This window comes from Phascolarctos cinereus, unplaced genomic scaffold, assembly GCF_003287225.1.
Source record: "Phascolarctos cinereus isolate Bilbo 61053 unplaced genomic scaffold, phaCin_HiC Scaffold_7;HRSCAF=346, whole genome shotgun sequence".
NCBI lineage: Eukaryota > Metazoa > Chordata > Mammalia > Diprotodontia > Phascolarctidae > Phascolarctos > Phascolarctos cinereus.
In genome coordinates, this window is record NW_027556180.1 from 81212514 (window position 1) to 81228966 (window position 16453).

The 16453-nt window shown below is 36.7% G+C and overlaps 1 protein-coding gene across 1 annotated transcript in view; it reads left to right on the forward strand.

The window, feature by feature from the left end:
* Nucleotides 1-9944, forward strand: part of NDUFS1 (NADH:ubiquinone oxidoreductase core subunit S1) — a 32372-nt gene extending 22428 nt beyond the window's left edge. The window contains exons 15-19 of the mRNA XM_020972819.2: nt 2800-2954; nt 7353-7528; nt 8560-8694; nt 8789-8861; nt 9586-9944. Of these exons, the coding sequence (XP_020828478.1) occupies nt 2800-2954; nt 7353-7528; nt 8560-8694; nt 8789-8861; nt 9586-9677 (631 nt within the window). The 3' untranslated portion in view covers nt 9678-9944. The remainder of the gene's footprint in view (nt 1-2799; nt 2955-7352; nt 7529-8559; nt 8695-8788; nt 8862-9585) is intronic.
* The last annotated feature ends 6509 nt before the right edge of the window (nt 9945-16453 follow it).

The following is a 16453-nucleotide window of genomic DNA, read 5'->3' on the forward strand; positions in this document are numbered from 1 at the left end:
AGCAACAACATCCATTGAGAGGAGAAGAATGGAAATTGTAGAGTCAGAACTGTCCTGTCCCCTGTTCCCACCAATTATTTTTTGGCAGAAGAACAGCTAGCTTCATATACAGAGGGTATTCAGAACTAAAATTTCTCCCCTTGGTTTCCATTTATTAGGAGCTAGGACACAGTTCAATACAGAACACTTATCACATCATAATATAGGTGTGCCTGGATTTAAGAAAATTTAGTTATATACAGATCAGGGTTCACAAAACAGATAATATAAGTGCTTTATTTCCCTTCTTTTGGATTTATTTGATATTATTTAAGAATCCTTCATTTAAAAAAAACTCACCTTTAACAGAAACTTCCCCTAATGATTTAAAGCCGAGTTCTTTTCAGTAACCGATTATGTAATGAATACATTTCTACATACTAATTCTTAGTAGTAAAGTTTGCAGACAACAGTAGTCAATTTTCTGTTCAGTAGATTAGATGATGGATTCTAACTTAAACAGCAAACATTTACTAAATACCTATATAAAGTATACCATACTTTATACGGATATGTTCTGTGCATTCCAGGAACTTAGTCGTGTAGAGGACTTCAAAAATGCACAAGGAATTACAGATTACTTCAAGCTTAGAGAGTACTACTGTTATACATCATTACTGTCACATTTGCTGTATCAAAAGCTTAATTGTTTCTGAGATATGGAAGCAATCAGCTAACAAGCATTTATTAAACTCTTTTTTAGCCAAACACGGTTCTAAACACTGGGGACCAGTCCCAGCCCTCAAGGAGATTATGTTTTAATAGTGGAGACCTCACACAGTAATTAAAATACACAGAATACTTTACCTTGAGATAGGGTTGTACCGAGAAAGGACTCCCAGAAAGTGGTCTACTTAAGCTGAGGGCTCTGAGAGTCAGAGATTGGGAGGTAGAGCTGCAGTGGGGAAAAGCCAGAGCAAAGGGGCAGAAATGTGAGTTGTAATATTATGTACAAGGAACAACAGATAACCAAGTATGGCTGGATCACAGGAATGAGAAGATTGGAAAGGTAGAAAGGCTAGTTGTGAACAGCTTTACATGCCAAATGGAGTGCTTCATATATGATCCAGCAAAGGGGAGGGGAATGACATGGTCACTTCCGCCCCGGGAACATCACTGCCATCTGAGATGAGAGCTGAGAGAAGCATGAGGCAGGGAACACAATTAGGAGCCTGTTGCAAGAGATCAGGTGAGAGGAAATGAAGGCCTGAGCTAGGGTGATGACTGTGTAAGGGATGTTGTGAGGGTAGAAACCATAAGATTGTCAATGGATTGGCTGTGTGAGGTGAGTGGAAGAGAAGCCAAGGGTGACAGTTTGTAAATCTGTGTGACTTGGGAGGATGGTGGCACACTGGACAATGGGACGGCTCAGAAGGGGGGAGAGTTTGGATGTATCGAGTTGGAGATGCCTCCTGGATGCCCATCTCAAAGGCTTAGTGATGCTGGACTACAGAGAGATACCTGAACCCATAGGAACTGGTGAGATCACTGAGGCAGAAGGAGAAAAGAGACACTCAGAGTTAGTGTGGCATGACCCCAGTGAAGAGCTGGCAAAAGAGAGAGAACACTCATGAGGACCCAGAGAGGAAAGAACATCCAGTGTCCAAAGCCGTGTAGAAGTCAAGAAAGATGAGGATTGAGTAATCCGAAGTTCTTTGAAGAAAGTAGTTTCAGTTGAGCAGAAGATTTAGAGGAGGATTAATGGAGGCACCAGGGAGTTTGACAGAGAAAAATGTAGGTTCAGGGGAGAATGACAGAGAATGGATGTGTTTGTAGGCATCAGAGAAGGAGCCAGTGATAATGCAAAAATATTTTCGGTAACTCTAAGTTATTGTTAGCAGTGTGACTTCTTTCTGTATCCTTTGTGGCCCCACATCTTGTCACTGACTTATATTTGTGGGTCTTTCTAAATTTCTTGGTTTCTAAAGTCTAGCCTCTAATCTCAGTGCAAAAGGATAACTCTTTTTCAAAAAGAATATGTTAATAGAGATATTGTGACATAGTGGTTAGAGAGCCTGCCTTGGAGTCAGAAAGACCTGGGTTCAAGGCCTGCCTTTGACATTTACTGGCTGTGTGACCCTGCACGAGTCATAATCTATACCAATGAAATCACGAATTTGGTTTTCCCTCTCTTCTCTCCTCACCTCTTACACCCCACCAGTAGATGTATGTGGTTGTCTTTTTGGTGGAGGCAGTGGAGACAACATATTGTACCTTTAATAAAAAAGTGGCAGAATTGTGCAATAGTAGAAAGAAACTGACCTGTGGGTATCTAGAGGCTCAGGCTGTAGTTGTGGCTCTGACACTGATGGCTTTGTCTCCCAGGAGAGGTCACTTCACTTTTTGAGACTCAGTTTCCTCCACTGTGGACTGTACTTAAGCTAGGCCTGTCTCTAAAATTTTGTCTAATTTCAGAAGCCCTACGAAAGTATATTGAGAATGTATGACTTCTTGCTGTGGTAAATGGGAACCACCCAAAGAGAACATTGTAGTTAAAGATCCTTAGCTAGAGTTCTCTGTAGTGTCCTCTGGTAAATATTGTGCTGTAAAAAAATACAGTGGCCCAAGGGCAGCAACAGATCATCACCTAGTTGCCAATGAAGGGATTACAAATGACTTTTTATCTTAAAAGTCACTTTTTTGATGTGCAAGAAAAGAAAGGAGGTTTAAAAGTCATATTGGCATTATTGAATGGAAATGGAAGTAGGTGTTTCTGCAAACCATATCATTTTAATATAAATTTTTATTGTCATACCACAGGGTGGCAAGCCAGGTAGCTGCTTTGGACCTTGGTTTTAAACCTGGAGTAGAGGCAATTCGGAAGAACCCTCCCAAAATGTTGTTTCTTCTGGGAGCAGATGGAGGTTGCATTACCCGTTCAGATTTGCCAAAGGATTGCTTCATTGTCTATCAAGGTAACTAGCATTGAATAGAAATAGAAGGGAACAATACAGTCAGGCAGGATCCCTCTTGAAATTTTATCACCTTTTATTTTAATGTGCCTAAAACTATTTGTTCTTCAGTACATTTAGTGAATTAAATTTATTCCACTTGAATATTGGGGGATCGGGCCTACTTACATAAATCTTAATTTTATGATGTTTACAGTTAGTAGCTTCCATAAGAGTAATTAATCACTTGGATATTTATGTATAAAGTTGCTGTGTGCAAATGCTGGAGAAATACAGCATTTAAGAATAAAGTGTAGGCAATAACATCTCGGCAAAAAAATGCTAAAAGGAAATTGTTAATATGACCTATCTCTTTAGACTGTCAGCTTTTAGCTGTTAAGAGCTATTTTGGGAATCTTCTAGATAGTACCTTAACATTATGAGTCTTAAAATATTCAGTCCACATAGCTAGAACTTCACCATTGTGCCTCAGGGCATTGATTAACTTTAGGCTTTAAACTTCTTAGGCTTTTATTTTTATCTTGACCCTCTACAATTTTTGTTTTTACTAAAATTACTCCAGTTAATCTGTTTTTGTTACACTACTTTCATTCCCGTATATTTTTGGAATTATATGGAAATATACTAGCTAACCTTGTGTTAACATAAATATTGTATGTTAAAGGCATTCTTTCTAACCACTATATGCTGTAATAACTTATTGTTTTTATATTTCTTTATACCTTCTCTCCTTTTTTTAAACTTTCCTGTGTGTGTATATTTGTATATGAATGAATGAATTGGCTTACCTTTCATGACACTCCTATATTTGGAAAGCTTCCAGCTCCCTTCTTATGATTTTTTTCTCGAGGTTTTTATTAATAATTAAGATTGTTGAATGTATTTATCCTTGTTTTTCTCTTAGTAGTCTTCTCAATCCCATAAATCAACAAGCTTTTATTAATTGCCTACTATGTGAAGGGCACTGTGCTAGGGATATAAAGACAAAAATGAAGAGTCCCTGTCCTCAAGGGGCTTACATTTTGTCTGTAAAGACAATATTTACTTTAAAACATACATAAAGAAATATTTATACACACAATCAGTATAGGCCAGTTTGGGTACTGTGAGCAGGGGGGATCCGGAAAGGCTTCAGGTAGAAGGTGGATCCTGAGTTGAGTTTTGAAGGAAAAAAGGAATTCTAGGAAAATCAGTAGAAGAGCATGGAAACAGGAGATAAGAGTGCCATGTATGTAGAACAAGAAGGCTAATTTGGCTGTATGGCAGAGTGCTAGAAGGGGATAATTTATAAAAAGTCGGAAAGGTAAATTAGAGCTAAGTACTTAAAGGACTTTCGGGGCCAAACTGAGTTTACATTTGATCCCATAGGCAATAGGAGACCATTAGAGTTTTTTATTGAGTCGGAGAATGACATGATAAGACCTGTTCTTTAGGAAAATCACTTTAGCTTCTGTGGCACTAAGAGGACTTGAGGTAGAGAGAACAATTTACTGCCATAATTTAGGCAACAAATGATGAAAGCTTGAACGAGGAAGGTGGTCATAGGAGGAGGGAGAAGTGAATGGATGTCAAAGAGCAATTGGCAAGATCCAACGTCTGATTGGATTGGATGGGTTGAGGGAGAGTGAGGAGTGGAGGATAATTTTTAGGTTGCCTGAGTTCCTGGAAGGAAAGTGGTGTCCTTAATAAAAACAGGTATGTTTACATGTTTGCTCTTTTGTAGTACACCAGCTACTTTTATCCAACTTGCCCATTTTTCACTGGTATTTTCCACCTCTTTATATCACTAAGCAAGAAGAGAAAGGAGTGGCTTTTTCATTTCATTCTACCCATTCTTTGGATTTTAATTATACTTCATCAGCTTAGCATGTTTGTGTTGCAGTATAGTTCCCTTCAGTAACTTTATACAAAGTCCCTGTTCAGGATAGATTCTTGTGAAGAAGTTAAGGAGGTGAATAGAACATTACAAAAGTTAGGTATGGTAGACCTCTGGAGAAAACTGAATGGGGATAGAAAGGAATATACTTTTTTCTCGGCAGTACATGGCACATACACAAAAATTGACCATGTACTAGGGCATAAAAACCTCACAATCCAATGCAGAAAGGCAGAAATATTAAAAGCATCCTTTTCAGATCATGATGCAATAAAAATTATATGTAATAAAGGGCCATGGAAAGATAGGCTAAAAATTAATTGGAAACTAAATAATCTAATCCTAAAAAAAGATTGGGTCAAACAACAAATCATAGAAACAATCAATAATTTCATTCAAGACTATGACAATAATGAGACAACATACCAAAACCTATGGGATGCAGCGAAAGCAGTTCTTAGGGGAAGTTTTATCTCTCTAAATGCTTACATAAATAAAATAGAAAAAGAGGAGATTAATGAATTGGGCATACAACTAAAAAAAACTAGAAAAAGAAAAAAAAAAAATAAAACTAAAAACAAAAAAATAAAAAAAAAAAAAAAAAAATTGAAATTAAGAAAACTATTGAACTAATAAATAAAACTAAGAGCTGGTTTTATGAAAAAACCAATAAAATAGATAAGCCTTTGGTTAATTTAATTAAAAAAAAAGAAGAAAACCAAATTACTAGTATCAAGAATGAAAAGGGCGAAGCTACCACCAAGGAAGAGGAAATTAAAACAATAATTAGGAATTATTTTGCCCAACTATATGCCAACAAATTTGACAATCTTAGTGAAATGGATACATATTTACAAAAATATAAATTGCCCAGATTAACGAAGAGGAAGTAAAATACTTAAATAACCCCATCTCAGAAAAAGAAATTGAACAAGCCATTGATGAACCCTAGGAAAAAATCTCCAGGGCCAGATGGATTTACATGTGAATTCTATCAAACATTTAAAGAACAATTAATTCCAATACTATATAGACTATTTGGGAAAATAGGTGAAGAAGGAGTCTTACCAAATTCTTTTTATGATACAAATATGGTGTTGATACCTAAACCAGGAAGAGTCAAAATAGAGAAAGAAAATTATAGACCAATTTCTCTAATGAATATAGATGCAAAAATTTTAAACAAAATATTAGCAAGTAGATTGCAGCAACTTATCACAAGAATAATACACTATGACCAGGTAGGATTTATACCAGGAATGCAGGGTTGGTTCAATATTAGGAAAACTATCAGCATCATTGAGCATATCAACAACAAAACCAACAGAAACCACATGATCATCTCAATAGATGCAGAAAAAGCTTTTGATAAAATACAACACCCATTCCTATTAAAAACACTAGAAAGCATAGGTATAAATGGAGTCTTCCTTAAAATAATAAATAGCATATCTAAAACCTTCAGCAAGCATTATATGTAATGGGGACAGGCTAGAAGCATTTCCAATAAGATCGGGGGTGAAACAAGGATGTCCATTATCACCACTGTTATTCAATATTGTACTGGAAACCTTAGCTTTAGCAATAAGAGAAGAAAAAGAAATTGAAGGCATTAGAATAGGCAAAGAAGAAACAAAGCTATCACTCTTTGCAGATGACATGATGATATACTTAGAGAATCCTAGAGAATCAAGTAAAAAACTACTTGAAATAATAAACAACTTTAGCAAAGTTGCAGGCTATAAAATAAACCCACATAAATCATCAGCATTTCTATATATTACCAACAAAGCCCAACAGCAAGAGATAGAAAGAGAAATCCCATTTAAACTTACTGTAGACATTATAAAATATTTAGGAGTCTACCTACCAAAACAAACCCAGGAACTCTGTGAACACAATTACAAAACACTTTTCACACAGGATAGATTCTTGTGGAGGGGATTTATACATTGGTTGGGGGTTGGGCTTGATCCTTTCTAAAGTCCCCTTCAACTCCTAAGATCCTGGGTTCAAATCCTGTCGCACGGTCATTTACCTTTCTGATTTAACTTCTTTGGGCATTGGTTTCCTCATCTGGAAAATAAGAGGGTTGGAGTAGGTGCCCTCTTAGGTCCCATCTAACCCTGCATCCTCTCTGCCTCTAGAACAGTACCCTTTACAATTCCAGCCTCTATAAATGAGGTGTTTTTTTAACCTGTGTCAAGGAATGGTGTTTTTTTTTTCCTACTCAGAATGAAATTTATTTATTTATTTGGCAAGGCAGCTGGAGTAAAGTGACTTGCCCAGGGTCAAACTGCTATTATGTTATGTCAAGTGTCTGGTCTGAGACTGGATTTGAACTCAGGGCCTCCTGATTCCAGAGCTGGTGCTCTGTCCACTGTGCCATCTAGCTGCCCCATCAAAATGAAATTTAGAGCTTAATAGCCAAGATCTCATTTTTTTCTGCTTGAAAAACTCTAATGCATTATATGAAAGTATTTTTTATTTAAACTTATTTTCTGTTTTCATTTTTTTTTTGGCAGGACATCATGGTGATGTGGGAGCTCCTATAGCTGATGTTATACTCCCAGGAGCAGCTTACACAGAAAAGTCTGCTACTTATGTCAATACAGAGGGCAGAGCTCAGCAGACTAAAGTAGCCGTGACACCTCCTGGCATGGCAAGAGAAGACTGGAAAATTATCCGGGCTCTCTCTGAGGTATGATTTTTAAGACATTTCAAAGTGAGATGTTAATCAGGGCTTTGAACATGAGTAAGTGTATATCAGGTTGGAATGATTTTCAAAGAAGTCTAAGATGAAAGTCTGAAATCACTATGAAATGCTCCTCTAATGTAAAAAGTGTTCTCAGAGCCCGAACATTCAGAATTGGTGTTCCCATTATTCTTTTTTCTTTCCTTTTAGTCAAAGACATATACAGCACTGGTGAGGTTTTCCAAAGACAGCAAAATAATGTCACTGGGTCTCCATTTGCTTTTGCTATGAAAAAATATCTATAGTGAAACAGAAAATTTTAATTTCTACGTGATTATTACAGGTGATTAATCACCAGGGTGAGCAGGTGTTTGTTCAAATTTAATAATTCATTTCCTTTTTTAAAAGATTTTATGCCGTTTGTCTTTTAAATATCAGTCATTTTTTAACACACCCTTCTTATCCAGTCTGTGAGCCTTCTAAAAAAAAGACTCCCCCTCCCCCTAAAAAAGTTGAGCAAAATCAATCAATATGTCAACTGCATCTGAAAGTACATGCAGCATTCTGCGCCTGTTGCCCTGCCTGCCTCTACAACTATCTCTCATTTCTAAATGAATTCATATTTAAAGGCATGTTGTCTGTGGGTGTTACACTCAAGATGAAACAGTCAACTGAACAAACAGCAGAAAGTGAAGAGAGCCCTGATCCTGGAGTCACGGCAGCTGGCTGTGCCACTGAGGAGCCATGTTTGAGTGTGCAGATCATTCAGCTTTGCTGAAGTTCAGTTTCCTCATCTGAAAATGGGCCTACTAATTTTAATACCTGTCTCACAGTGATTTGTGATTTATGATACCACAAATTCCTATAAAAATGTATGGCTCTGATAACTCTTCTGTTCCAAATTAGTGGTTAAAAAGTTGATAGCTAATGGACATAAATACCAAATATATAATATTTTGTGTTAAATAAAATTAAAAATCTTTTCATTTTTGTCAGCATCATAATAGCATTTCTATTTCTGTCTGGGTGATTTCTAGATAGCTGGTATGACTCTTCCTTATGATACGCTGGATCAAGTGAGGAGTAGATTGGAGGAAGTGTCCCCTAACCTGGTCCGATATGATGATGTAGAGGGAGCTAATTATTTCCAAGAAGCAAGTGAGCTTGCCAAGGTGTGAAATGCTTGCCCTAAATGTTGTTTGTTTGTTTTTTAATATACATCAGATTGTGCAATGGTCCTATAGTTGTTCTCGCTTCTTTTTGTAGCTAGTGAATGAACAGCTGCTTGCTCAGCCTCTTGTTCCACCTCAGCTCACAATAAAAGACTTCTACATGACAGGTATGTCTTTCTACCTTTTGATTGGTCAGTAGAGCTACTGATGGCTGTTACTTTTAAAGTGGTTCGAGAAGATGAGGAAAATACTTGAATATTAGAAGTTATTAATTGTTCTTTTCAATTAGTAAAATGTCTTTGAATCACTCCCTAGCTGAGGTGTAAAGTGTAAAATTTAAGGTAATATTTTTAGAGTAGCTACTGGGCAAGTTTTTTGGAACTTTATGATAAAGTAAAGTGAATTAAGGGACATTTGTTTTTCAATAAAATGTTAAGGAATATAGGTTAAAATCTAAACAGATTCCAGGAACCAAATCACCATAGTGAGTGGCCACCAGAATTTCTGCTTACTCCATATATGTCTAGGAAGTAAGGACCCTGGCCAAATCTACTTAGCTGCTACTTTACATATTCCCAGAGGATCTCTCAAGATCCTGCTCTATACCCCTGGTGACCCTAATTTAGGTCTCTGAGGTTGAGAACCAGTGTCCTGTGGTAACATTTGAAAACTTATCTGACTTCTAGATACAGACTAAATTTGTCATGCCCTCCCTGTATTAAGTGAGATGTCTTAAATATATTGAAGGTCAAAATATGAGAGAAGTAGATCAAGTATCGAGGCCAAAGATAGTAGTATTGGGTCATTGTGATTGATCACCTCCCTGATAGCATTATGAAAATATATTTAAATATATGTAAATAAATAAAACCTTTTCTCAATTTTTCACAGATCCTATTAGCAGAGCATCACAGACAATGGCCAAGTGTGTGAAAGCTGTAACCGAGGGTGCTCAGGCAGTAGAGGAGCCGTCCATATGCTGAAACATTACACTCCACGAATGGAAACCCAGTTCTGCTGCAACTAGCTAACAAAGACAAAATTATGTTGTGGTGATCCCTTAGAGGTTCATCACTCTATAAAAACAGTCTGAATAATGTAATATTTAAGGTTGTATACACCATTGCTTACTTGAAAATTATATTCAACAAAGAGCTTACTGTATCGAGAAACATTTATGCATTTGAAATGTTCGGTTTGTGTACAAACGTTGTTAATTACGTGGTTTATTAAATACAAATATGGATGTACTTTTGTGTGAGAGCAAAGATTTAATAAGAGGTCTTTGTAAAAGGAAATACAAAGAAAATCTTGAAAATGAGAACCAAAAAGTTTTTGTTTTATCTTCATGTGTCAGTTAAATTTATTACAGGGATAAAATGTGGGGGCAAAAGTTAAAAATCATCTTTTTCTAGGGCTAGAAACTTTACCTTATAGCAAAAAACATTTTAGTGTACTGTGTCATTTTTAGAAAAATTCTTTCATGTATTAGAAGTATACATGGATATATCTATTTTAGGCAGTTGTGATCCATTATTCCTAGGAATTTACATTAACAAGTTTTGCTGATACCCACATTGTCCTTCTTACATTGATTCTATCTTTTTTGTCTTGCTATGCAGCACTTTGTTTTTCTGTAATAGATTTTTGGGAGTGTGAGGGAAGTAATAAGAGATAAACAGGCCTGAAATAAGGAATACAGATTAAACTCCAGTTGTGATCATATCTTCATTATTATTTAACACAACCTTTTAAGTCCCTAGTCAACTGTGCTAGTATTGGAAGACAGCCATCCATTTTTATAACCTTCTATTGTCACAGCAAAGAGAAAGTGAAAACAAAGTTACAGCAGTTGACCTGGGAAATAATGATAGTGCAACTTCAGAAATGTTATGAATGGTTAAGTGTGTATTTAAGGGAAAAAAAACTTGCATTTAAACTTTTTTCCTTTTTGCATCACCCTAGATTTGGGAGGCCATTGGTTTTCCTGATATGCCAGAGAAACTGATTGAATTGTTATGAAAACAAAAAACAACATCCTTGTCCAGAAGAGGCTCCGCCCACCCTCTAATAGCAACTCTGGATCCACAGATCTTATTGCACTTGATATTAGGTATCACTTCAAAATTATGGCAAAATTGCTATCAATTATGTTTCAGATTTAAACTTCATTCAGAAGTCTTTTCTAAACCTCCCTGGAGTAGTGAGGCAAAGGAAGTATGTTTTATAAAAGAGTACAAGAAAGGGAAGGGGCTGTCCCCAAATGGATGTTTGTCTGGTAGGATGGAAAACCTGCTGACTGATGAGGCTTGAGTCCTAGTTTTTTCCTTAGTTCACTCACTGAGACCCATGGGCAAATCATCTTACCTCTCTGTGGCTTACATTCTTCATTTGTAAATAAGAGGGCTGGGCTAGACACTGCAGGGGTTGGCAAACCCACTGTTAAGTCTACTGCCTGTCTTTGTAGGCCCTGCCCCCAAGCTAAGAATGTTTTTTTTATATTTTAAAATAAAGTTACTGTATTGTTTTTGTAAAACAGGTCCTTGACCTCTGGATTGGAGCATCTCTAAGGTGCTTGTCAGTTCTGAATCCATTATTCCTAGGAGTAAGATTTTTACCTGGGGCCTAAGGAATTATGTCAAGGACAACTCTAAAGTCATAGTACTTGGCAAACACTTGGTCTGATACTTTATAAACTGGAAAGGACGTTAGGAACATCTGACCCAACACCCTTATAGGTAAAGAAAATAGAGGGATTAACTGATTTGTCTAAGGTCCCAGAGCTAGTGACACACCTATGATTCAAACCCAGATCTCTTTACTTTCAGAGTCTAGTTTGTTTTTTTTTTTCCCACTGCAATACAGTCTACCTGTTGAATGATTCATTGTGCCAGAGAAAAGTTGGTCTTAGCACTTTATAGTCACACTTCATAAATATATGGTTAAATATTAAGGTGAACGTGGATATACATATGTTAAAAGGGGCCTACGTAAGAGAATACTGTACCTTACTGGCCTAGGAAGGAAGATCTGGGATGAGAATATACTTTAAAAAGAAGACAAATGGTTAAGTGCTCAAAAGATATCAACATATATAGTATGGAAGAGGATTGCAGATGTGAAGGACTGTTCCAAATTAAAACAACTCCCATCTTTTTGCTCAAAGTTACAAAGATGATAAAAGCTTAAAAAAAAAGCCTGATGCAGGCCTATGGGGAAGAATTTGTGCAAACATTTTGGAAAACAATTTGGAATTGTGTGTGAAAAGTCCCTAAAGTGTTCATACATGTTGACCAAGATGTTCTACTGCTTGGGCATATCAAGCCAACAATATACAAAATGATTACAATAATGTAAATATTAAGGGAGTTCTCATTTAATTGTCATGACCAATCTCAAGTCAGTGAAACAAGAATGAAGCAAAACTCTTGATTAGAGATGTGGGGGTGGAGGCAATAGATGTGAATTGGAGTATTTACCTATTAGATGTTTTTCTTAGTTACAAGGTAGAATTCACCTTGGGGGAAGAAGTTAGGGAGAAATGAATGGTCTACAAATAAATGCCATCCAAAAACACTTTATTTTTTTAAAGACGATAAGAATGCCATCAGTGAAATTAGAAGCTCCGGAGGAGCAGAGAGAATAAATCAGCCTCTGAAGAAGTCTAGGAAACAAAACATTATAGACTTCCTTGGTACAAAAAACAAATCTATTGGGGCAGCTAAATGGTGCAGTGGGTAGATAGAGCACAGGCCCTGGATTCAGGCCAGACCTGAGTTCAAATTCGGCCTCAGAAACATAACACTAGCTGTGTGACCTTGGGCAAGTCACTTAACTCCATTGCCTAACAAAAAAGAAGAAAAGAAAAAACACAGTAAGACCTACAAGTTATTTTGTAATTCTATTGTTATGAAAGGTCTTGGCTCCACAATGGGTACACATTAGAGACATACATTTCCTGCCTTGAAATCACATTTGCAAAATCTAAAGCCACAGGTTGAAATCAAATTTGAACTTTAAGCTCACTGCTGAAGCCACTGCACCACCAACTCCCTGAGGAGCTGGGGAGGGGATGGGGGTGGACTTTGATCTGTTATGATACCTGCCTCAAATCTATGAAATCTTAAGTATTTTTTTCTTGGAGGATGGGCGTAGCTGATTTCTGACAACTAGCTGTGAAACACTGGACAAGTCACTTAACTTCTGTTTCCCTCAGTTTCCTCAACTGTAAAATGAAGCTGTTTGTAAGAAAGTGCCTGGTACACAGTAAGTGTTATATGAATGCTTAGTTCCTCCCCTTTTGTAAGGACTGTTTCCATTTTAGCCACAGCTGGCCATTTTAACAGGTTTTTAAAAATCATGTGTGGACTCTGGTGCAGAGGGGAGACGAATGTAGGAAGGAACAGCTGCTTAAGAGCCCTTCACAGTGCAAACAGGACAAAAAGAGATACTTTTATTTTATTTTGTTTTATTTATTACAAGGACAAGTACCGGACTAAGCATTTATTGTACAGACTTCCTTATAGAGGATTTATTGTAAAAATGAACAAAACATTGTTAACTAGAAGGGATCTTCAGGATCATCTAAGCTTTTTATGGATGACAAAAAATGAGTTTTAGTGGGGAGGGAGAGGGAGCAAAATTTAAAACTCAAAAGCTTATGGAAGGGGCAGCTAGGTGGCGCAGTGGATAGAGCTGGATAGAGCGTCAGCCCTGAAGTCAGGAGGACCTGAGTTCAAATATGACCTCAGACCAAACTTAACACTTACTAGCTGTGTGACCCTGGGCAAGTCACTTAACCCCAATTGCCTAAAAAAAAAAAGCTTATGGAAGTTATGGTTGATAAATCAAAATATATTAATTAAAAGAAAAAAATGAAATGACTGGCCCAAGAAAGGTCAACCAGGTTAACCAACCACTGTTACTACAAGCCATCCTCAGGGGCATGGAAATCATTTTATTCTTATGTAGAATCCTTTGTCAATATCAATTGTGATGGGGTTTTACCAGTTTCTCTCTTTCACTGAATCTCTTTGGGAAGGCTCCTGAAAGGGAAAACTTAACCTCCGGTTGCCACCCTGGGTCTGGTTGGAGCTCAAAGAGAGTTCCGAAATACGTAAATACGGACAGTTGGCTTCTTTCTCCAGCAGAAAACCTTAGGTGAATGCTAGATTTATTATGATCACCCAAATAAATTGCTGCATCGAGGAGAGGGAAAATAAAGAAGTTTAGCAATTAAAGCAGTAGAAACGTATTTTAATAAATTAACACTGTACATTTCGTCAGAGGCTGTCATTACAAACCCTTACCAAAGGGCCATAATGGAGCTATGGAAATTGAGTACAAATAAAAACTGAAGTAAAAGATTCCATGTACAGCACATTTTAAAGGTTAATCTCTAGCATGTCTTTTTATAGACCCTGTGTTTATATTATGATTAAAGGAACTTGGGCTTTGGGGAGTGTGCATGGGAAGTGCCTTGAATCATCGTTCATTCATTCATCAAATATTTAGTGAGCCCCTACAGTGGTAGTCACTGGGGGAGAGAAAAAGATGATTAAGACAGTCCCCTGTTCTCAAGGAACTTACAATAGTAGATACACAACTAGAAATAGTTTCAACTGGAGCAAAAATAATTGGATGGAGGGGAGGTGGAAAGAAAGTAGAGCAACAGGATCCTTGGGGGTCAAGGATGGGTAGGGGTAGCAGTAACATTTTACGGATGGTATGGACCTGCAGAAAAATGAGGTGAAGAGCAAAGAGTAAATGTTTTTATGGAGCTAGGGATGAGACAGCTCCCAAGGAAAGTCAAGTTAACAATCATTTATTAAGTGCTTACTATGGGACAGGCATTGTGCCAAGTCCTGGAGATATAAAGAAAGGCAAAACAAAACAAAACAAAACCATCTGCTCTCAAGCAGCTCCCAGTCTAATGAAGAAGACATGTAAATAACTATATTGTTGTTTATACAGGATAAATTGTTCATAATCACAGAGGGAAGGTACTAGAATTAAGGGAGATATGTCATCCATATGTTGGCCCTCCCATGGAAAACTGGGCTCCTCTCAGGCTGGTATACACACACACACAAACACAAATACAAAATAGAATGGAATGTTTCTGCCTAAAAGAAATAAATACTATGTAAGTTCACATAATATTCTTTAGAATATGAAGGAAATACATGTACTCATAAGCATGCTACCTTTTTTCTAAAGATAAAAAGATTAAAATTCCCTTTTTTATTGTCTATGGTTATTTTTTTTTGCCATTTAATAGTATTTTATCTTTTCCAATTACATGTAAAGATAGTTTTCAACATTCACTTTTATAAGATTTTGAGTTCCAAATGCTTTCACTCTCCTCCCTCCCCAAGCTGGCAAGCAATTTGATATAGGTTATACATGTACAATCACATTAAACATATTTTTTTAAAAAAACATATTCTTACATTAGTCATGTTGTAAAAGAAAAATCAGAACAAAAGGGGAAAAAAACACTAAAAAGAAAAAAAATAGTGAAAATAGTATGCTTTGATCTGCATTCAGACTCCATAGTTCTTTCTCTAGATGTGGATAGCATTTTCCATCAGAAGTCTTTTGGAATTATCTTAGATCATTGTATTGCTAAGAAGAGCTAAGTCTATCATAGCTGATCATCACACAATGTTGCTGTTACTGTGTACAGTGTTCTCCTGGTTCTACTTATTTCACTCAGCATCAGTTCTTGTAAGTCTTGTCATTCCCCAGTTGATGGGCATCCTCTCAATCTCCAATTCTTTGCTACCACAAAAAGAGCTGCTATAAATATTTTTGTACATGTGGGTCTTTTCCCCTTTTTTATGATCTCTTTGGGATACAGACCTAGTGGTGATATTGCTGGACCAAGGGTATGCATAGTTTTATAGCCCTCTGGGCATAGTTTCAAATTGATCTCTAGAATGGTTGGATCAGTTCACAACTCCACCAAGAATGCATTAGTATTTCCCACATTCCCACATCCAATTTTCCCACATCTCCAACATTTAACATTTTATTCTTCTGTCATATTAGCCAACCTGAAAGGTGTGAGGTGGTACCTTAGAGTTGTTTTAATTTGCATTTCTCTAATCAATAGTGATTTAGAGCATATTTTCTTATGACTATAGAAAGCTCTAATTTCTTCATCTGAAAACTGCCTGTTCATATCCTTTAACCATTTATCAATTGGGGATCCCTTAACATTTCTTTAAAAAGTAGATAAAATAAAAACCTTATGGGGCAGTAGATAGAGCACCAGCCCTGGAGTCAGGAGGACCTGAGTTCAAATCCAGCCTCAGATACTTGACACTTAATAGCTGTGTGACCCTGGGCAACTCACTTAACCCCCATTGCCTAGCCAAAAAAAAAAATTAAATAAAAACCTTATACTAATGGTACCATAAATAGTTAGTTATTCAGCATTTTACTGCCTAACTACCTAACTGGCCGACCCTACCCAAGTTCACAAGTGTCAAAGTAGAAACCAAGAACCTCAATTCTGATTACTAATCCCGAATTAACAACATGGAGTTTTTGGTGACTTTTAAGTGCCTGTGAGAGAGGTTATTTCCAAAATATTTTAATATTTACAATAAATGTAAACCTTTACAAATTATGTCAGGCATCATTAAAGACTAATTTACTTGCAACTGGCGTTTCAAATTTATATTTTCTAGAGTTGTGCCCCTTTGAGACAATCTATACCCTCAAGTTACGTTGCCTTTTTAAATGGATAATT